This window comes from Humulus lupulus, chromosome 4 (assembly GCF_963169125.1).
Source record: "Humulus lupulus chromosome 4, drHumLupu1.1, whole genome shotgun sequence".
NCBI classification, from domain to species: domain Eukaryota; kingdom Viridiplantae; phylum Streptophyta; class Magnoliopsida; order Rosales; family Cannabaceae; genus Humulus; species Humulus lupulus.
In genome coordinates, this window is record NC_084796.1 from 15,661,519 (window position 1) to 15,685,140 (window position 23,622).

Consider the following 23,622-nt stretch of genomic DNA (forward strand, 5'->3'; position numbering starts at 1 on the left):
ACTACAAACTTCTCAGTGGGTAATAAGGTTCCGAACCCCACAACATAATAATCACATGGTCTAGACAGTCTATCAATAATTCTACTAGCAACAAAAGAATGTGTAGCACCAGAATCAATCAAAACAGTATAAGGGGTTCCTGCACTAAAAAGCTGACATGTAACAACTGAGGGACAAACCTCAGCTTCTGCCTGAGTCAATGCGAACACTCGAGCTGGGGTTGAGCTGTCCACTTTTCTTAGCTCTTCCTTTCTTTCTCTCGGGCAATCTTTCTTCAAATGTCCCACTACTCTGCATAAAAAGCAAGCTCTTGCCCGACACTCCCCTATATGGCACCTCTTGCACCTAGGGCATTCAGGAAAAGTCCTCTAGGCCTCACTACCACCCTAGTAGCCCATTGTAATACCACGTGGTCGCCTGTCAGGGCCTGGAGCTAGGAAGGCATCAGGAGCCTTCCTCTTCTGATCACTGGGGCCTCTGCCCCTACCTTAACCTATAAATGGAGGTCCCACCCTCCTAGTGTCTCTCCTGGTTGCACTGTCACGCCATATCTTGTTCTCTGCGCTCTCAACTGTGAGTGCCTTCTCAAGCACCTGTGCATAAGTAGTAACTCTAGACACAGTGGTAATACGAACATCACGGGCTATTCTAGGCTGTACCCCCTGGTCCCATCAGTGGGCACCAGTTCCATTGCAAACTTTGCCAGTCTGTCATACTTTAAAGCATACTCAATCACTGACAGACTTCCTTGCAATAGCTTGCTGAACTCTTCAGCTTTTGCAGCCCTGATGGCATCATTATAGTACTTTTCATTGAACAAAGTCTGAAACTCTTCGCAACTTAGGGCATTAACATTTCTAGTCTGGGATATCACTTCCCATCAAATTCGGGCATCTTCCCGAAACATATATGTGGCATAAGCCACTGTCTCATTACCAGACACCCTCATAAAGTCAAGGATGGTGGTAACCATGCTAATCCATTGCTCAGCCTTAGCTGGATCTGCACTACCCTATAAAACTGGAGGGTGTTATTTCCTGAACCTTTCATAAAGAGGTTCCCACTTACTTCCAGCCTTTAACGGCTGCTCAAATGTTGGCACCACTACAGGTGGTGCCTCTGACAAAATGTTCCCTATAAGAACTTGTTGTTGTCTCAGGAGGCGAATTTCTTCTTCCTGCCTCATTACTCCAGCTTGCAAATCAACAAACAACTGCTGCCAGTTATCAGGAGCTGGCTGAGGGATCTGACTCAGGTCATTTTCCTGACCCTGTCTACCATTCTGGCCATGATCTTCCTGGCCAGCTGATTAGTCTACCTGCCTTGGAAGCACACTATCAACTTATACCTTGATGCAATAATCAATACGACCAGTTTAGTAGTGATAACTAAGCCTCTTGCCGCCTCACGGTCCAAGATTTAATAGAACTCATCCATGCTCCACAATCATGCTAACAAATATATTGATTTATAAACATAGCAGTTAACATTTAACATTTAGCATTTAACGATTAACAATGCTAATAAGCATATTCTAGTAATATCAGTGCTAATAAGCACGTTCTTGCTTATCATGCAACAGTCAAGGGCTAGCCCTATTAGTGTTTATCATGCAGACAGATAAAACATTTATATTCTATTTAAGCAGTTAAACACACAACCACATAAATAGTTACCAACCCATGAGTCGAACTTGTCTTCAGTGGCAAGTGTACTTGCCCAGCTAGTCGACAGGAACCCTAAACCTTGGCACGCTCTGATACCAAGTTGTAACGCCCTGGTTAGCCAAGTTTGTCACTCTATGTAGTTTAAATAGTGCTTAACTCGCTAAACGAGTCATTAGGTCATAAACGTGCATCTAAGTGTTATTAATGGGTCAGGGTGAAAATCTCGGTTAAAAGGAATTGATATATTTTATTTAAAACATTAAACTATAAATGGGATCCCATAAAAGTGTTTACAAGGTTATTTACAATCCAAAATAGTAATTACAATTCAAAAATTACAATCTGTCGACCTAAGCGGTAAAAATAGGATTAAACCTTAGTTCCTCTGAGAAACACCTTGGTTGTGGTGGTCAAGCGACCACATATCTACACATCACCACCTAAGCTCTCCACTCAAGGCTGGGTGAGCTTTTCTTTCACTTTACCTGCACCACATAGTATCCGTGAGCCAAGACTTGGCAAGAAAACTTATTATTGCATGTACAAATATTACTAAATCGTTATGGGGCTTGCATCCCTAATAAGATGGTGGCTAATAAGTCTTTCTGGGATGACTAATAAGTCTCTCTGGGGACCTGCGTCCTGAATAGATGACTAATAAGTCTCTCTGGGGACCTGCGCCCTGAATAGTTGACTAATAAGTCTCTCTCGGGACCTGCACCCTAACTAGATGACTAATAAGTCTCTCTAGGGACCTGCGCCCTGAATAAATGACTAATAAGTCTCTCTAGGGACCTGTGCCCTAAGCCATGTGACATTCCAGTCACCTGAGCCTTTTGGCTCTGGCTCTGAGTAACTAGCTAAGCGCTTTAGTTTTCTTTGACCAATAGGTCGGTCAAGCATTTAATGCTCATGTTGATTAGATCTAATCATTTCGCCTGCGGTCATAACGCTAATGCCGTTATTGACTCATAAGTCAATTCCACACGACCAGTACTCAGTACCATTGCCGATCATGACTGATAAGTCAGAGCTTCACGACCAATACTAAACACCATTGTCATTTTCGAGTAACAAGTCAGTGCCATTCGCAAGTAAGAAATGTTGCCAGGCATTTACAATGCAACCAATGTCCATATATAGAGCACTCAACATGCCTCATCAATAATCATGTATGTCATATACTGGGTGCAGTTTTCTTACCTCAAGTTCAAGCATAAAATAAATAGAGAACGACCCTTGAGAATGATTTGTCCTTAGGCCCCTTAACGGTCACCTAATCATAACCAAATATGAAATCCCATCAATAAAATGAGTAATAAAAGGTTCATGAACTAAAACCCAGCTCCCGAGACCTCGAATTCTACTAAAACGGTTAGTAGATTCAATCCCGAGCCTTGAGAATTGAAAAACCGTGCCTAAAACTCATTGAAACCCAACCTGGCACAAGGAAGACAGGCGGGCTGCGACCTGCCCTCAAGGGCCGTGGCGCGCCCCCAAGACAGGTAGCCCCCTTGTCTAGGTGCCAGTGGCGGGCCACGACTTGATCCTGAGGGTTGTGGCGCGCCTGCCAGATAGAGCCCAGGGGAGGCTCTAGGATACATTCAGTTGACTGTGTTTTTAGCCAACGATGTGAGAACGTCAAAAACGATGAACCTTCAAGAGAAGTTAAACGACACAGATAGTTTAATCAAGAAAAGTAAATAACACAAGAGATTTTGTAGTGGTTCAGCCCCGATCAGTCGGTAATAGCCTAATCCACTTAGAGATTTTATTATTTTATCCACACTCAAGATCAGATGAACCAGTGTCAACTGAGTTTCTTCAGTGTAAATAGAAATACCAAAAGGGTTTCTCTCTCAAGAAAAACGTACTTTCTCTCTCTAGAACTCAGACCAAATCTTAAATTGCCAAAAAGTCCCTTTCTGATCCCATTAACCCTCTATTTATAGGCTTGGGATCCTAAACTGATCTCCCCCTAGGATCGGGATATTCTATTATTTATATTATATTTAAATTACACAAAATATTCAAAATACAACAAATTCCTCAATTTTAGAGAGGAATGAGAGATTCCTGCGATGCCCAGACCGATTCTTGCTGAAGCCGTTTCTGGGAATTTGACGTAGTCTGGTCCATTTGTTTGATGAATATCGTCTTATGGTCGGACATACTGGACACCTGCATACGGACCATACCCATTACTCTCCTCGGACCAAAATCCTATCACATGTTCTGGCTCTCCTCGGACCATGGTCCGAACACATGCATTGGGGCTCCTCGGACTAGGGTCCGAGCCAATCCTTCCTTGGCCCTCCTCGGACTAAGGTCCGAGCCACACTTCTTGTGGCCTCTCCTCGGACTAGGGTCCGAGCCAACCATCTGGCTTCTCCTTGGACTAGGGTCTGAGCCAACCATTTGGCCTCTCCTCGGACTAGGGTCTGAGCCACATCTTAGGGGTACTCCTCGGACTAAGGTCCGAGCCACTCACTTGTGGCCTCTCCTCGGACTAGGGTCCGAGCCAAACACTTGGGCTCCTTGGACTGGGGTCCGAACCAAGCACTTGAGCTCCTCGGACTAGGATCCGAGCCAAGCACTTGGGCTCCTCGGACTAGGGTCCGAGCCAAAAACTTGAGCTCCTAGGTCTAGGGTCCGAGCCAAACACTTGGGCTCCTCGGACTAGGGTCCGAGCCAAGCACACCTTAGCCCAAGTATTCTTCTCGAGTGCATTTGGCTTGGGTATGACATCTCTCAAGTAGTCCAAACTCTTCACTGATGCATTGGGCTACTGCTAAGCCAGATCACCCAACTAATCCATGCCACATGTCAATTTTATTGCCACATCATCATTTTCAAATTTTTCGGATAACATTTGCCCCCCAAGTTTATTATATGATACATTCACATAATAAATTTTTCTCCAGTTGACGGCACTTATAAAAAATAACTGTTCATCTTCTCTCCATGCAGTAGACCACAACTTATAGGCCACGATCACTGCAAAAAACTGTCTATGATCGTGGGGAGAAAAAATAGCTCCGGAATGCCAAGGGTTCAAAAATAACCAATAAGCCCCACTTTTTTTTCTTTAAATATTCCCCACTCTTACACACTTTTCTTCACACAAGAAAATCACATAAAAAAAAAAACCTCCTTTCTTCTTTCTTCTCTCTTGGCCGAAACCCCAAAGCTCCTCTTCTCTTTGCCGAATCTTCAAGGAATTCAAGGGAAGCTCTCCATCTTCAAGCAATATCCAAGAAAGCCAAAGGTTCTCCAGCGTTGAGTAAGTCTTCTTCTCCATGCTTGTTATTTTTCAAAAATTTCCATGAAAACCCATGCCATGGCCGAAACCCAATGATAGCCTTTTTTGTTGAGTTTGTTCATGAATCTCATATAAATGCTTGTATAATGTGTTGGTTTGTTGGGTTTTGAGGATGTTTGTGCTATGGGTAACCCAACATTACATTTAATTTCATAGGAATTTAAAAAAAAAAAAAGGGTTAATTTGACATAAATCATGAGTATGGGTTTTGGGGTTTTTGATAGAATAGTGGGTTTTCAAGAACATGAAAAAACTTTCTCACTCCCATGTTTTGATCTTGTTTTTGTATGTTTGGATGAAACAATGTGTTTATGTTTGGGAATATAAAACTTTGCCTTTGGGTTTTACATTCGATTCAAAGGGAATAGGGGAATTTTTTGGTGAGGCTTTGAGTATGAAAAACGGATAAGTTAAGGAAAGTGGTCGATCGGCCACTGAATTTTCTGGGCAAGCATGTGGTCCGATCAGACCACATTTACCCTCCTCGGATGCCCATGTCCGATCAGACATTTTGGGCTGCTAGTTGATAGGCTCCTCGAAGATGCAAGACGTGCAAGCCGCTCGGACGCACGGATGCCACTCGCTCGGACCGTGGGGCGCGCTTCTCCTCGGGCGTCACTCATCATGGCAGCTGCCTGGAAAATCCGCTCGGACCTACACATTTTAGGCACTTAGGCGCACCACTCCCACCTTAAGCATCCCTTGGCCTTTCCTTGGGCCTTTGCTGTCCGATCGGCCTCTCCTTGGGCCTTTAGTGTCCAATCGGACACACACACCTGCTCTTAGCACTTAGGCTCAATTTTAAGCTCAATTATGGCATTCTTCAAGCTATATTTTTCAAATATTTCTTAGGCACCTCTAAGCATTAAAATCTTTTTTCCATGCATCTATACTTTTTCCACTTAGATAAATTTTTCTAAGTGTGAAAATAAATTTTATTCTTGTTGAATTTTCTCTGTATGGTTACTCACCTCCCCATTTTTTATTTATTTTTGTAGATGAATCGCTTTGATTATAGGGGAGGTGACAACCATACGGACTCCGACACATCCATCCCGCAGTCAATCGAGACTCCTCTAAACAGCGATTCCTCATCAAAATCGTCCACTAGTTGTACTCCAGAGGACCGCCTTCGCCGCTTCAAGCAGATCCTTCCCCGCTCAGCCTTGTACTTCCTCCACGAGGAACAGTTTCTTCAACAAGTTTCTCAGTCGACGATGAGGGTGAAGAAATCCAACAGACCTCCCCAGGAACAAGATCCACAAGTTGCCCGCAGAGCGGTGCAAAAGGTGGTGAAGCGCAGTGATGCCCGCATTGCAACTCCTTCAGGATCACCTTCTCAGGAGTTTGCCACCGTGATCCAGAACTTGGCCGTTCAAAAGCCACGGAAGGGGGGAGGAGAAGAACCTTCTTGGTTCATTGCCGAAGCTTCAAAGCTTAATCCCGCGTCGTTCCACAAACACATCGAGGCTTTGGGTTTGAGCGGGGCGAACATGATATGCCCGGGCTCTCACCAGAGAGCCAATAGGCCTGGTGGAGCTTACTGCGCCTGGTCCAGGCATCATGTCCACGCCGGAGCGACACTTCCATTACATCCCTACTTTCGATCTATAGCGAACTATTTCAATGTCTCCCCATTCCAGATTGCACCGAATGGGATCCAGGCATTGTCTGCATTATACATTCTCTACTTCCTGCATGGTTGGGACGAGCCTACCCCTCACGAGGTGCATTACTTATTTGACTTCAGGACCAATCCCATCCACAACTACACGGGCTTCTTCCACCTCTACCACAGGCAAAGGGGGACTACATACCTTAATGGTATCTCTCACAAATCGAACCCCGGGAAGTATTACAAAGAATATTTCCTTACATCGGACATTAAGGCCAACAACTTGGCCTTTACACATGCGGGTCCATTCCAGCGACCTTTGCCTACTGAAGGGATGTTTGATCGAGCAGAGAAGTTGGCTAGCATGAGTCCTGCGGAGAAAGATGTGAAAAAATTGGTCACTCTGGACTACCTTCAGATGGTGGGCCTGGTACCGTGTGACCAAGATATGGCGGTGGAAAGTACCACCAGGGAGAACAATACAACTGATCAGTCCAATGCGGGCACGGAGATAGTGACTGACCAGTTTTCTCCTGGACCCTCTCCGCTTTCTCATAGGCCCAGTGACCTTTTCATTAGGGAGCCTCAGCCTCAGCCTCAGCCTCAGCGCAGATCTTCTATTTCTACTCAGTCTGGAAAAGGAAAGGCCATCCAGATTGAGAGAGAACTCAGCTCGTCTTCAGACGATGAGGACGAGTTCATTAACCAGATGCTCAACTCAGGTCCAGTAACCATAGGAATACATTTAATAACTTGGTGATTTGAGACTAACAAAATTGTAGTAGTAATATACTCATCTACATTTTACTATGTTTATATCTCTAACAACTTTGTGTTTTCCTCTATTGCAGATCCAGATATGTTCAGGCAGTGCATTGCTTCTGCTCCAAAGAGGAAAGCTGGCGATGGAGGTGGCTCCACGCCCCTGAGGAAGTTTCCAAAGGCAGTGCCGCCCAGCCGAGGGAGAAAACCTGAGGGGTCGACCACACTCCCACCGTTAACTCCTTCGTCCCTTCCTCTATCAGCGAGCCTAACTCCTCCAGGCCCGCCTGGCCCGAGCGAGGCACTCCGGGCTGCTGATATCAAGCTCAGGGGGTCAGCTGATCAGACCCTCTGCGATGCATCAACGATTCAAAGCTTTGAATCTCTTCCTCGGCTTAGTGTCGATGCGGTCCTAGATAGAGGGATTGCTCAGCTGACACACATAAGTACCCCACCATAAGATAGATTATTACTTATGTTATTGCTTTGTAGTAACTTTTTGTTTTTCATGCAGATGCTTATGACCATCTGTCACGCCCAGCAGCGGTCAGTTGATTACAAGGAGTTGATCAAGATACTGAATGATCAACTGGTGGAGGCCCAAGCTAAAGTAAAGACTCTAACTGCCTCAGAAAAAGACTCCAAATCCAAGTTGGAGCAGGCGAAGAAGACTGTGGCTAAACGGGATGAGTCTCTTAGGAGACTATCTGATGAGAATCAGCAGCAAGCTCAAACCAACCAGTCCTTGACCGCTCAACTGGAGAAGCTGACCCTTGAGAATAAGGAGTTAGCTCGTGAGAATGAGGGACTAATCAGCGAGAATGAAGAGTTGAAACAAGAGAAGGAGTTTGATTTAACTCGCTACGAGGAGGCTAGCTTCGACTGCTTTTATCAGGTCTGGAAACTGAATAAACCTCTCAAGCTCGATTTTTTCACCAAGGAGGTTCAGGCAGAGGAGCTTGCTAGATGTGAAGCAAGGGCTGCTGAGGAAGCTGCCAATCCTCCTGGCCCTACACCAGCCTCCTCTACATTATCATTTCGAGCAAGAGGAGCAGCTGAGGCCGAGGAGGGGGTTGATCAACCCACCAGAGAAGCACGCCAGTGACTCCTCATCCTGCTATAGCACACCTGCATGACTAGTTGTAGTCTTACTAGTTTTTATCATAGTTTATTTTATTTTGTACATTTTTGCTCGTGAGAATGAGCAATTTGACACTTGCATTTTACTTTTCTTTTTTGACTAGCTATAAACTTTTAAGTCTTTATTGTGAATAGTAAAATTCCTACATGCCTTAAATTTCACATGAGTATTTAGTTTTCTAACTTAGAAATTCTAAACATTTCATAAGTCCATACTAAATATACTTCCTCATGCTCTTATTGCTCTAACTTTTTATGAGCATAACTTTTTATTATTACACGAATATCTGTTTCTAACTTAAAATTTTAAAAATTCTAAGTTACTTAAGCTTTGTTAAACAAGGTAGCTTAATGGTCTTTTTAGACTTCCAAATTTACAAGTCATCCCAAAAACAGATATATTTGCTCGTGCTCTTATTGCCTGTGTTGAAGTATATACCAATATACCCTATGTGCCCCCCAAGTGATTGAGGGTTGAAAAATCCTTGATCACTTGCTACTTGATCGAATTTGTCCGAGTAGTTACTACTCGTGAAACACATAAAATATACAAACATATTTCAGTAGTTGACCACTACAAAAACATGCAACTATTTAAATGTTGGTCATTCATCTCATGATACTGAGCAGTTGAACACTGTCCGGTATATATTTACACTTAGTTTTAGAAGACCTGTTTTGTTTAAATCATAATGACAGTTGAACACTGCCAAGCCAGAATAATCAACACATATGCAAAATTTGTAGCAAGATTCGACCACGCTGCACGTGATCTCGTTTATTACTCGTAATAATAAATGAAAAAACGTGTCTAACAACGAGTTCCAAACACAATAACATTGTTCAAAATAATGTGACTGGGTAGCAAATAACCAGTTCACAAACAAAAAACTTAAATAACAAGTTAAGCACTTGATACAAAGCTACTACTCTGCAAACAGTATTTATTGATAATATTTCCTCAAGTGCTCGCCATTCCAGTAGTTCCTGATCAGCTCTCCATTCAACCGAGCAAGCTTGTAGGTGCCGGGTGGCAAGACTTGCTCAATTTGATACGGTCCTTCCCAGTTTGGTCCTAGCACACCAGCTACTGGGTCTCTAACAAACACCTTTCTTAGGACCAAATCTCCAACCTGGAACTTTTGATCTCGCACTTTGGAATTGAAGTAGCGCGCCACTTTTTGCTGGTGAGCAGCAACTCTCAGGCTTGCCTCCTCTCTTCTCTCCTCGAGGAAGTCCAATGATTCTGCTAACAACTGATGATTCTCCTCTTGGTTGTACATGGTCCTTCTATGAGATGGTGGGTCTATCTCCACAGGTATCATGGCCTCATACCCATATGCCAAAGAAAATGGGGTATGTCCAGTTGTTGTTCGAGCAGTAGTCATATATGACCAAAGGACTTCTAGTAATTCTTCCGCCCAAACACCCTTAGCTCGCTCCAGGTGCTTTTTCAGAGTGTCCTTCAGTGTTTTGTTTACCGCTTCAACTTGTCCATTGGTTTGCGGATGGGCTACCGAGGAGAAACTTTTTGTGATGCCATGCCGAGTACAAAAATCAGTAAATATGTCGCTGTCAAATTGGGTGCCATTGTCAGACACTATCTTCTTAGACAGACCATAGCGACATATTATGTTCTTAACCACAAAGTCCAATACTTTCTTCGAAGTGATCGTGGCTAATGGTTCGGCCTCAGTCCACTTAGTGAAATAATCTACTACAACCACCGCAAATTGTACTCCTCCTTTTCCTTTGGGCAACTTCCCGATCAGATCAATACCCCACACTGCAAAAGGCCATGGACTTTGCATTTGATTCAAGACATTTGGGGGCGCTCTGGGCACTTTAGAAAATCTTTGGCATTTTTCATACCTCCTCACGTATTCCATAGAGTCCTCGTTCATGGCAGGCCAGAAAAATCCTTGCCTCAAGATCTTTTTAGATAGACTCTGCCCCCCAGCATGATCTCCACAAAACCCTTCATGCACCTCAGCTAATAAACTCTTTGACTGGTTGGGCGTTATGCACCTGAGTAGAGGTAAGGAATACCCTCTTCTATACAACACCCCATCCACTATGGTGTACCTAGCAGCTTTCCTCATAATCTTCCTTGCTTCATTACGCTCCACTGGGAGGGTCCCTTGCTCAAGGTAAGCAATGATGGGAGTCATCCAGGTGTCGGTTATCGTGATCGGCATGGCGTCTTCTTTATCAATGCTCGGCTCCGCCAAGTATTATACCGGTACTATATTCAGAGTTTCGGCGTCTTTTGCACTAGCAAGCTTTGCTAGAGCATCTGCATTAGAGTTCTGCTCCCGTGGTACTAGCTTGATGGTATACTCCTCGAACTGTGCTAGTAGATCTTTGGTCTTGTTTAAGTATGCCACCATGCGTAGGCCTCTTGCCTGGTATTCCTCCAATACTTGGTAGACCACCAATTGGGAATCGCTATTTATTTCCACCGACCAGGCACGTACATCTCTAGCCAGTCGCAAGCCTGCTAGGAGGGCCTCATATTCTGCCTCATTGTTAGAAGCATTAAATCTGAATTTCAGGGCACAATGAATTCGATGCTTCTCTGGTGTGACTAATATAATCCCAGCTCCTGAATGGTGCTCATTTGACGACCCATCAACAAACAGTTGCCACGTAGGAATTTCTTCTTTCTGCCCAGTTACACTCTCTTGCTGGTCGGGAACATCAGCGATCCCGGTACACTCAGCGATGAAATCTGCCAAAGCTTGGCCTTTAATAGCAGTCTTCGGCTGGTACTTGATTTCAAATTGGCCTAGCTCAACCGCCCATTTAAGTAGCCGACCAGACGACTTCGGCTTCTGTAAGACTTGGCGTAGAGGCTAGTCAGTAAGGACCTTAATGGAGTGTGCTTGGAAGTATGGCCGCAATTTTCATGATGCAAGTACCAAGCAGTAAGCCAACTTCTCAATTACGGGATATCGGGACTCCGCTCCTATCAATCGCTTGCTAACATAATACACCGGGTGCTGCACTCTATCTTCCTCTCGTACTAAGGCAGCACTAACAGCGTGCTCCGTGACTGCTAGGTATAGAAATAGGTCTTCTCCATCAACTGGCTTGGAAAGAACAGGAGGTTGGGCCAAATGCTCCTTTATGGCCTGGAAAGCTTGTTCACACTCTGCGGTCCACTCAAACTTCTTGCCTCCCCTAAGCAGGTTAAAAAACGGGACACACTTGTCTGTTGATTTCGAAACGAACCTGCTTAGAGCTGCAATCTGCCCAGTCAAGCTTTGCACATCCTTTATTTTAGCTGGAGACTTCATTTCAACGAGGGCCTTGATCTTTTCTGGGTTTGCCTCTATTCCTCGGGAGTTTACAATAAACCCAAGAAATTTTCTAGAACCCACTCCAAATGAACACTTGAGGGGGTTTAACTTCATGTTATACTTCTTTAGTATTGCAAAGCACTCCTCTAAGTCTCGCATGTGCCCTTCAGCTTCCTTCGACTTCACCAGCATATCGTCTACGTACACCTCCATGCTCTTGCCGATTAAGTCACGAAACATACCATTCACCAAGCGCTGATAGGTAGCTCCTGCATTCTTCAATTCGAAGGGCATGACCTTATAGCAGTATAGCCCTATATCTGTTTGGAAGCTGGTATGCTCTTCATCAGGAGGATGCATGCTGATCTGGTTGTACCCCGAATATGCATCCATGAAGGACAATGTTTCATGACCAGAGGTTGCATCTACCAACTGGTCTATTCTTGGTAAAGGAAAGCAATCCTTCGGGCACGCCTTGTTTAGATCAGTAAAATCTACACAAGTCCTCCACTTTCCATTGGGTTTGGGCACCAACACTGGGTTTGAAACCCAAGCTGGGTAGTATGCCTCTCTGATAAACCCATTCTCCTTCAATCGTTCTACCTTCTCCTTAAGATCTTTTGCTCGATCCTTGTCAAGCAATCTCCTCTTCTGCTACACTTCTGGATAGCTTTCATCCACGTTGAGCACGTGGCTGATCACAGTTGGTGAGATACCCACCATATCCTTGTGAGACCAGGCGAAGACATCTTGATTCCTTCGCAAGAATTCTATCAGCTGTGCTTTCACCTCAGCTTTCAACTTTTTTCCAATCTTGACCCCTCTCGTCGGGTCATTCTCATCTATAGGGACCTCCTCTAACTCCTCGAACGGTCCCACATCACTTTCATAATCCCCAAAGCGAGGATCAAAATCCCTTCCCTCGCTTTGGGCAACGCCCTATTTGGTGACTTCATCACCGGATGGGGTCTTCTGCTCTTTTAAACCAAGAGTGCTCTCCTGGCCACACTCCTCTAACATCTCTTCATCGGTTACAACTGCAAGATTCTGGTCGACATCCATCTTGTCCACCTCCTCTCTCTCAACACATACAATCATGTTGTTTTCCTTGGCCCCTTTCTTCGCCTTGGCTACCGAGGCATTATAGCACTCCCTAGCCTCCCTTTGGTCTCCTTGGACACAGCCTATGCCAACACTGGTCGGGAATTTCATGGAAAGGTGCCAGATTGAAACTACTGCATGCAGGTTGGTGAGTAGTGGTTGACCAATAATCACATTGTAGGCGGCCGGGCAGTCAACAATCAAAAACTCAGTCATTAAGGTTTCATGCTTGGGAGCCTCCCCCGTCGTCACTGGTAACTTGATTGTCCCAGCTGGTGACAATCCTTCTCCAGTAAAACCAAAAATGACTTGAGAGCACGGCTTCAAGTCATTGACAGATAGCTTCATTTTCTCGAAGGAGGACTTATAGATAATGTTTACAAAGCTTCCCGTATCGACCAGACACCTCTTCACCTTCATATTAGCAATTTGGACTGTCACAACAAGAGGGTCATTGTGAGGATACCTCACGTGTTAACATCTTCTTCAGTGAAGGTGAGGGACTCACTTTCATATCTTGGGTTCTTTGCTGGTCGTTCCTCCACCGTCATAACTTCGGAGGTGGATGCTGCACCCAACTCATGACGAAGGGTGCGAGCATACCTCTCCCTCGCCTTGTTGCTGTCTCCAGCAAGATGTGGTCCTCCACATATAGTATCTAGTGTGAAGTCCACAGGTTCAGGTTGCAAAGGTGGGGACCGTTGCCGCTTGAACCCAGGATTATTGTTGCTCCCCTCTCCTTGGGTCTTCTCCGCTCGGTACTTTTTTAGCTTCCCCAACTGGAGGAGGAATTCTATCTCATCTTTGAGATGATTACACTCATTCATGTCATGACCATAGTCTCCATGGAAGCGACAAAATTTGTTCATATCCCTCTTACTCATCTCCTTCTTGATTGGTGGGGGTTTCTGGTAAGGGACCTCCTGATGACTGGCTAAATAGATCTCCGCCCGGGTCGCCGAAAGAGTGGTGTGGTTGGTGAATCGAGGTTCATACTTCGTTGGCTTGTCGTTTGATCTCGACTTAGCCTTTTTCTCATTGCGGCAGTCAGACCCGTTATTCCCACGTTTCTTACCACCACCTTGATCATTTTCGCCATCCTTGGGGGTATCACCTGATCCACTTGGATTGTTCAATCCATTTTCTCCCTTCTCAATTGCATCGTCCAACTTCATATACTTATCTGCTCAGTCCAAAAACTGCTGTAAAGTTGAAATTGGATGGCGATGGATGCTGTCCCACAAAGGACTTCGATAGATAATACCGGAAGAGATCGCCACCATCTTCCCTTCATCTCCAACCGCGGTAGCTCGGTTAGCTTCTCTCATGAACCTTTGAATGTAGTTCTTGAGGGACTCATCTTTACCCTGCCTAATATCCACCAAGTGATTGGCGTAAACAGGAGGGGTTCGGGCAGTACTAAACTGCCTACAAAACTCCTTCCTAAAACTATCCCAAGATATGATGGAGTCTGGTTTGAACTTCCAGTACCACTCCTGGGCAGTGTCTGACAACGTGGTGGGGAAGACTCTGCAGCGGTAGTCATCACTCACCCCGAGCAGCTCCATCTGATCTTCAAACTTCCCAACGTGTCTTACCGGGTCTGCCTTTTCTGTATAAACTGGCAATACCAGTGCTTTATATTTCTTTGGTGGTTGAGCTGCTCTAATTCGACCACAAAAAGGGCTACCACTCCTGTGGTCTACCGGATCAATCGCAGCTGGTTTTTTTGACAAACTCTGGACTGCTGCTGTCAAAGCATCAAGCTGGGCTTGGATGCCTGGGGCCACTGTTGGGGACTCACTTTCGGGACCGCCTGGTCGGGCACTCCTATCCGACAAACCATCATCGAGTATTTCTACTCGACTGGTAGGACGGATTGGCTCTTGCCCTTCGATCGGGTCGGTCCTCCTTCTATCATCAATGACGTCCCTCAGGTCCTTCTGAGCAGTGTTCTTTCCCAACCGGTCGAACACCGTACTCCGAGTCTTCTCGGAAGGTCTGCTGGGTGGAGCGTGCTCCTTGCCATTGCGCTGGTTGGGATGCCGTGGTGGCTTTCCTGCCTGAGCTGGTCGGTCCTCTCCTCCTCATTGGTTATTATTCTTCTCCTTCGAACGGTTGGTGTGATGACTGTCAGCTTCATCACGCCCATGCCCATCTTTGAAGTGGGAAGTCTCATTGCCACGAGGAGCTCTATTGTGCTCCTGCTCAGAAGGTGTTTTCTTACTGCCTGACTTATGACTCACTGACCTGGAAGTCTTTGATCGGTGACTCTTTGAGGGGGTTTTGGAATTCCCCCTTTGAGTTGAGGCAGTGCGTGATCGGTCTCCATCCTCCTCATGACCAGGTGGGTTATTACCACCCCTGCCTGGTCTATCAGTTTTCTTACGACCAGCTTCTGTGGTCCTTGCCTCTGGGGTGGCTGCCACCCCAGGCGCAGTCTGAGCATTGGCTCGGGTCAGTTGCGTAGCTGCCTCCAGAGCGAGTGCAGCTTCGCGATGTCGCCTGTCGGCCTCCTCTTGCTGTCGACGGATCTCCTCACTCCTAACGTCCATCTCCCGTTTCTGCAGCTCGAATGCGGCATTCTGCCTAGCCATTTCCTCAGCAAATGCCTCCGGCCTGGCGTTGAACTGAGCCATCTCCTCCTAGAATGCACTCATGGCCTCCTGGAGCTCTTCAACTTCTGGAGCCACATCCTCGAGCACGACTCTAGGCTCAGTTTCACGATCTTGAACGCTGGGACCTTCTGATCTAGCATGCTCCTTAAAGGAACCCGTCTTCTTGGAGGTTGTAGTGGTGTTCTTAGGCGCCATATTGCTTCAGGGACTATCTGTTCTTCTCTTCAGGCTCTCAATGAAAGCACCAAAATGTTGACTGTGTTTTTAGCCAACGACGTGAGAACGTCAAAAACGATGAACCTTCAAGAGAAGTTAAACGACACAGACATTTTAATTAAGAAAAGTAAATAACACAAGAGATTTTATAGTGGTTCAGCCCCGATCAGTCGGTAATAGCCTAATCCACTTAGAGATTTTATTATTTTATCCACACTCAAGATCAGATGAACCAGTGTCAACTGAATTTCTTCAGTGTAAATAGAAATACCAAAAGGGTTTCTCTCTCAAGAAAAACGTATTTTCTCTCTCTAGAACTCAGACCAAATCTTAAATTGCCAAAAGTCCCTTTCTGATCTCATTAACCCTCTATTTATAGGCTTGGGATCCTAAACTCATCTCCCCCTAGGATCGGGATATTCTATTATTTATATTATATTTAAATTACACAAAATATTCAAAATACAACAGATTCTTCAATTTGAGTGAGGAATGAGAGATTCCCGCGATGCCCAGACCGATTCTTGCTGAAGCCGTTTTTGGGAATTTGACGTAGTCTGGTCCATTTGTTTGATGAATATCATCTTCTAGTCGGACATATGCATGCTGGACACCTGCATACGGACCATACCCATTACTCTCCTCGGACCAAAATCCGATCACATGTTCTGGCTCTCCTCGGACCATGGTCCGAACACATGCATTGGGGCTCCTCGGACTAGGGTCCAAGCCAATCCTTCCTTGGCCCTCCTCGGACTAAGGTCCGAGCCACACTTCTTGTGGCCTCTCCTCGGACTAGGGTCCGAGCCAACCACCTGGCTTCTCCTCAGACTAGGGTCCGAGCCAACCATTTGGCCTCTCCTCGGACTAGGGTCCGAGCCAAACACTTGGGCTCCTCGGACTGGGGTCCGAACCAAGCACTTGAGCTCCTTGGACTAGGATCCGAGCCAAGCACTTGGGCTCCTCGGACTAGGGTCCGAGCCAAGCACACCTTAGCCCAAGTATTCTCCTCGGGTGCATTTGGCTTGGTTATGACATCTCTCAAGCAGTCCAAGCTCTTCACTGATGCATTGGGCTACTGCTAAGCCAGATCACCCAACTAATCCATGCCACATGTCAATTTTATTGCCACATCATCATTTTCAAATTTTTGGGATAACACATTCAAGTCGCGACTTGCATGAAGTCGGTCTCGACTTAACCCCGTGAACCCAACTCCCCTGCATTTCCTTCAATCTAAACCCCAACCAAAACTCAACCAAACAATCCCAAAATCACAACCAAACATCACCACAACATTATCACCATTCAAACAACAAAACCCAAGCCTAGAAACATTTAAAACATCAACAAATGTCCATTTCTATGATCAAAATCTTAAGCTTTCAAATAACTTCAAACTTGAATTGAACCCCTTTTAGATGCTGACCACTAGCCTAAACCTTCAAGCCTTAAATCCTCAAGTTAATCCTCTAGCTTAGCTTCAAAACTCCAAACCGAGAGACAGACAGACAAAGAGAGAGAGAGAGAAGGGAACTTTGTTTTTGCTTGTTCCTTCTACAACCTACCCTTGGTTAAACATATCCCATGGTCTAAAATGACCAAATTGCCCCTAGGGCCATTTTAATTCCTCAAAGCCACCCAAGGGCATAATGGTCATTCCCCACCTATCCCATTAATCATAATTAACGTCCTTCAATTCTCGTTACTCCAATATCCTCAAATAATTATTAAATCATATCCCATTACCTGCTCACTCCTGGTAATGTAATAAGCATCAAATTACCTCCAGGCTTACCCCGAGCCCGGTAATTAACTCTGTTATTACCAAACCGCTAACTTGCATCTTAAGATCGTCTCATGCCAAATAGCTCAAACATATCCACATAATAATGTGGTCTTACCCATATATCATATACATGAACATAAATATCCAATTATGCCTTTAATGAGTCAAAATTACGAAAATGCTCTTCTAATAAGAAGTGAACCCACATGCATGCAATTATCATCATATAATAATATAACTCACATAATCATGCATATAATCACATAATCGCATATTAAATCAGTTATGACCCTCCTGGCCTCCTAATCCAGGCTCTAAGCCACATTAAGGAATTTGAGACATTACATGTATGATCCTGACTGATATTAATATTTATTAAAATGAGTCCATATATTCTGATGCGTACCTTTGATTTAATCATTTGATACCAATATCGAATGCAATAAAAGATTAATGTTTTTAATGATTGCTATAGTTCGAGAGAATTTTTCTTACATAAAAAAGTTTGAGGGACAAAACTCTACGAGGACTATGATTTATGAAACCTATTTGTCCTTAAAAAGAATGGACCAAAATCAAATAGGTAATTAATTTTGTTATATTTTATAAAACTAATAATTATTATTAGAATATTCTAGAATAAAAAGAATCAAAAGTATTTTTTTATTATATAATAAAAAACAAATCGTTAATTTTTTCTAAAATAGGGATGAAGCTTGATATTTATCCAAAAAAATAAAAACATATTTCACCTAAATTTAATAATTCAGAAGAAAAAATTGAATGTTTTGTGTTCTTTCTAATTTGTAAAGTAATATGACACGTTTTGCAAATATAAATGTATAATATTTGAACACGTGGATTATACTATAGATTGGTTGACACTTGGGCCACGAGACTGGCCTAAGGCCCAAGCTTAAAAGAGAAGAAATTTGGAGCTGAGAACGACAAACCATTTGGCTCGAACCAACAACAATGGAACCAAAACCACCACCATCGTCGTCTTCGCCATCCTCCTCCTCTTCCTCCAGAAACGACACCAAGTTGGCCAAAACGACGGACTTCTTTCCATTAACCGACGACCTTCTCCACAACATTCTGTCGAGACTACCGGCGGTGTCGTTTGCTTCGGCTGCCTGCGTCAGCAAGTCCTGGAATCAGCTCTGTAACCAGGTCCTCTCTCGCCCTAAGCTCACCTCCGCGCTCTCTCTCGATCCTTCTCCTAAGGTAACTGCTTTCTTCCCATTTGTTTCTTCTCCGATTGTTTTCTGGGAAAATTTCAAAGCTTTGAGATTATATTTTTCTTAATTGATAGATTGCTGTGAGAGAGGTTGTTGATAAAGTTCTTGCCGAGCCAATTCGACCCCATTTCGTTATTGCAAGTGTTGGAAGTGGGTTTCGCTTGTATGAAGTTTCCAGGCTTGTATGTGATCTTTCCCTTTTGTTTTGTTTGTTTGGTATTCATTTATGATTTTTGAAATTTTACTTTTGTTATTGATAATGCAGATTTCAAGGAGATTGGGTTCGAAAACCCCGTTAATTATATCAACATCTCTTGGAGTAATTGGAAGAGATGCTAATACTGATGAAGTTAAAGAGGTTCATTTCTTTGTATGTCTTATTTTTGCTTTGTTGTGAAAGGTTTTTTATTTTTATTTTTCTTTCAAGGAAGGCAAAAGTTAATAATTTACTTGTTTCATTTGGGGAAAACAACAGGTCAAGTGGATTAGTTTTGGTGGAGATTTAAGTGATGATGATGGTTCAATAACTGCAGAGGATGACAACTATGGTATAGTTTTGACTGTTGGGTTTGTACCAGGACTTGTAGTTGATGTTGTCCCATTGTTACGACCAACAAAGGTGACAAATTCTGTGCCATAAACCCACTGCTAATTTGGTTGATTTTATGTTTGAAGCTTGTGGTTGTAGCTTTGTTATATGAATTGTTCATTGACTAGCTAAAGAAGAAACTTGTAAGATCTTTGTGCAGCATGAACTGAAAATTTCAATGTTATTGGTGAAACTTTTGATTGACATCAGGAACCTCGAAATGCATTGCTTGAGAAATTTGTTACGGACATAAGGGATTTCAGCTCCTCTGTTTCGGGTGGTAAATCCCCAGTAGGGATTATACTCTTTGGAGTAAGTTTTTTAGTTGGTTCATCGTCTGTACTTGCTAAACATATTTAGAATTGACTGTGTTGCTAAGTTCTGACATCATAGATGGCACAGGAAGGGCTTGTTGACATGAAACCAATACTCAACATTTTGGGTGAGTTTCTTGCAATTTCAATTACCTTTTGTTTATTTCTCTAGAAGTTTAAATAAGAACTTTTGGAAGATGGTTATGGTTTACATATTGTATTTGTTAGGAAAGTTTTGTTGAATAATGGCATCTCAAACCTTTCAGATTATGCTATGCCTAAGGAGACTGTTATTGTGGGTGATGAGAGAGGTCGCTTTTTGTACAGGAGTAGAAATGAGTCTCAAAATTTCTGTGGAAGCGCTAAATACTTTACTGATGCAGTTGCTCTTGTATTTGCAAGGGATAGAAACAGGGATTACGGTATTATGTTCCTGTTTTCAAATTAACCATATGGATTGCTGTTAATACTGTTGTTTTTGTGCTTTAACAATTTTCTTGATCTTTATGCATTCTGGTTTGGTGGTAATGAACAGGCAATGGAAACATTCAATTCCATGTCGCATTATCCAATGGAGTGTCACCAGTTGGTCCAAGATACAAGGCAGTTTCTGTTAAAAGGAATTGTTCTGATCATTCAACTTGGCTTACGGCGAAATTAGAAGGGCAACAGGCTGTTCTTGATGGGCAAAGAATTTTGAATGATATCAATAATGCGGTATGCTAGCATGATTAGTTTTAGCTCTCAGCTAGTATTTTATGTTGAACTTTTTAAAATTTTATGCATTTGGAACTCTTCTGAGCTTTTGTCTTTGTTTTTTTGGTCCATTTATGATAGTTGGGGGATCATGTTGATTCTTCTGATCTGTACATTGGAGTTACAAAAAGGAGAAACTGTACTATCCGATCAGAAAAGCCAAGATTGATAACATCCTTAGCTTTCCATGGAGTTGTAGAGTAAACTTATTTTTCCATCTTTTCATGTCTTTTTCCCCCTTTTTTCTACTTGTGTCTTTATATGCATTCTATGTCTGATCCATTTTGCATACCAACTTACTTGCACAAAAGTGTATGCCACAATTTAAAATCTGTACCAGTTAATAACTTAATTTAATTCTCTTATTTGAATTTTGATATGGTCTTGTTTTATAGGGGAGATGAAGAGTATCTTTATGTAAGTGGTGAAGGCATCAGAACAGGAGATTACTTCCAATTCTACCGTTCGGATCCTGAAGCTGCATTTCACTCAATCAATAGTGTCTCTCAAAAAATAAAAAACTTAAAACTAGATCAAAATCAGAAGAACAGAAGTCCTGAAATTTTTGGAGGATTGATTTTCTCATGTTATGGCCGCAGTGAACCCTTCTTCACAAGCAACACTGACAGCGGCCCATTTGTGGAGAACTTGGCCGACGTTCCATTTGCCGGAATATTTTGTGGAGGGGAAATTGGGCGTGGTCCTACGAGCTTGATCGAGGAAGGTCAGCAAGAAAGTCCTCTCAGCTGCTGTCTACATGTCTATAGTGCTGTTTATCTTGTGATGACATGTACTCCTTAGAATTGCTAGTTACCTTTCTGAATAATGATGCTTGTGTGTGATATTGGGAATTAGTATATGTCCATGAAGTTGATATTTGTGCTGTAATGTTTCGAATAGGAAATGAAAATAAGTCGCTTTCTTTTCTGAGGCGGGACTAAGAAACTGAGTTTTGTGTTCATTGGTCATGGAAAATACTCAATCGTGCATCTGGTTTGTTACTTGTTAGTGGGTCGTTTTTCTTACTGTGCTTAGGTAATGCTCCTTAGTCTAAGCATGTTGTACTAAGGTTGATACTCTTCGTTTTAGTTTAAGCATGTTTTGATAAGTTTGATGCTCCGTCTTGCTTAGCATGTTTTGCGAAGGTTACTACCTTTTTGTCGTAGTCTAATAATGTTGTACTAAGGTTAATGTTCTTGTCTTAGTAACCATGTTGTAAAAGTTTAATACTTTTAAGTTGAAGTCTCAGAAATGAGGGAGTGTTGACTTTTCAGTTTCTATTTGGATAAAAAGGAGACTCTAATGTAGAGCATGAAATTCTTACGTGAACAATGTGCAAGCATGCAAGTCAACATAGCTCAACAGAGTCTATTTTTTCTGATTAAAGAGCACAAGTAGTAGATGCTTTAAGATAGCTAATTAGGTCAAATAGCTGTTAACATGTTATTCCATCAGATGTTTCTATTATACTTTACATGTGGTAAACTGTAGGTTAAGACCATAATATATTATATATTTAGTACAATTTTTAGTTTATGCTCAATATATCATTAATGTTAATTTGATATTTATTGAAAATATAAAAAAAAAAAAAATACTCATTTTTCTTTATATTTTATTCTTGATAGTATAAGATAATAATAAAATAATAAGATAAAAAGTATAATATTTAATGCAAATAGATTAAAATAATATTAAAATAATATAAATGATATAAAAGCAAATAAAAAAGTGTAGTATTTACGGCGGTGCAAAGTATGTACCATGCTATATTGTGTGTCAAATTTGACATAATTTTTGGCACATCATTGGATAAATTTTTTTTGTAAAGTAAATTATATTTTAGCAATGCATTATCAATTTGACACTCCATTGGAGATGTTTTAAGTATTATTTGTGCTCCAAAATTTATTTAATTATTAAATATTATATGGGGTTATTGTTAAATGTTAGAGATAATTTTGAAATGAGTAAAATATATTAAAAATATTATATTTAAATTATATTGAGAAAAAAATAGAGAAGTTTATAAATGGTGTAATGTAAAATAAAAATAAAAATAAAAGTGAGATTTTGGTTAGGTATTTTGAAAGATAGAATAGAAAAATTGGTGTGAGTGCTAGCAAAGTGTTATTCTATATTTTTACAAAAATAATGATATTCTATATTGGAATAATTTTTATTTTCAATTTAAGAATAAACACCTCACGATAATTTTCTTTAGCTCATGTGTTCAAGAATATATCATCAAACTTTTGAATTTGCGGGTACATAATAAGTCACTAACATAAATATCACAAATACTTTCTTGTTGAAATTAAAATTTTAACTTTATTTTAATTAAGTTATAATATCTTCAAAGTAATAAAATTAGTATCTTATCAATAAGAAGTTTTCAGTATTTATATATACATAATACATAGGCTAAGAAACCTATTGGTTTCATGATCATGGTCTTGTTTTACATAACTCTTCCCAAATTTAGTACCTAAAAAGTGCTCAAAAGGGTGACGAACAGCTAAAAACCAGGCCCAATAAATAATTTGTGTATATCTGAAGACTCCATCTTCGACTTGTTGACAATTTGCGAATGAGAAAGAAGCAAGACAATGATGATTAGGTCTGGTTATATTAATTTTAAGGTGCAAATTCAGTCATGAAAGAACATTTGTAAAGACAAAATAAGATAAGAAAATCATATACTAAAGAAAAATGTAATCGAAGCTCATTAAGGGAAGGGAAAGCAGTCGAGATATTGGCACGGCTCAATCAAATAAAGATGACCCCAAAACTCAGGGAGATTTGATTTGATTGAACCATTCCAATATCCCACCATTTTCAGCCAAACACATATGAAGTTAGTAACCAAAACTAGCAACCCAACCAATTTACCTCTTTGATGTTTCTGTCTTAACACTTTGTCTTTCCCCTTCTATCGTTTGATGTGCCTAAATAGTAGCAAGTTGAAGCATGTATGGTAAAGAAGAATAAAGGAATCATTGAAAATAAGGGTCTTATATATATATATATAGAGTTGGTGTGACATGGGGAGAGGGATGTTTGGCATATAAGAAAATGAAGAAAGAAAAGTTGGAATAATGGAGGGTCATTGAGAAAATGGTTGAGATGTCAATGTCTTGATTTCACTTATAAGACCCAAAATTATAATATAAAAAATAATGGTTCGACC

At 42.1% G+C, this 23,622-nt stretch overlaps 1 protein-coding gene across 4 annotated transcripts; it reads left to right on the forward strand.

The window, feature by feature from the left end:
- Positions 1 to 18,472: 18,472 nt before the first annotated feature.
- LOC133830039 (F-box/LRR-repeat protein At5g63520) lies at positions 18,473 to 21,359 on the forward strand. 4 transcript variants are annotated; one of them, XM_062259934.1, is made up of 10 exons: positions 18,473 to 18,759; positions 18,848 to 18,955; positions 19,039 to 19,143; positions 19,249 to 19,392; positions 19,573 to 19,674; positions 19,756 to 19,804; positions 19,943 to 20,098; positions 20,212 to 20,393; positions 20,514 to 20,632; positions 20,828 to 21,359. In XM_062259934.1, exons 1-10 carry the CDS (start codon positions 18,508 to 18,510, stop codon positions 21,231 to 21,233), a joined length of 1,623 nt encoding a protein of 540 aa, XP_062115918.1. In that variant the 5' UTR covers positions 18,473 to 18,507; the 3' UTR covers positions 21,234 to 21,359. The 4 variants fall into 4 exon arrangements, with proteins under 4 accessions (XP_062115918.1, XP_062115919.1, XP_062115920.1 ...); XM_062259935.1 differs by having other exon boundaries at positions 19,765 to 19,804; XM_062259936.1 differs by having other exon boundaries at positions 19,039 to 19,131.
- Positions 21,360 to 23,622: the final 2,263 nt, after the last annotated feature.

What these genes read in the sequence shown, in the direction of transcription:
- LOC133830039 (XM_062259934.1), top strand. Translation starts at nt 18,508, where the DNA reads ATGGAACCAAAACCACCACCATCGTCGTCTTCGCCATCCTCCTCCTCT. An exon ending in TGAATGATATCAATAATGCG is followed by an intron (nt 20,394 to 20,513) that starts GTATGCTAGCAT and finishes CATTTATGATAG; the next exon opens with TTGGGGGATCATGTTGATTC. An exon ending in GCTTTCCATGGAGTTGTAGA is followed by an intron (nt 20,633 to 20,827) that starts GTAAACTTATTT and finishes CTTGTTTTATAG; the next exon opens with GGGAGATGAAGAGTATCTTT.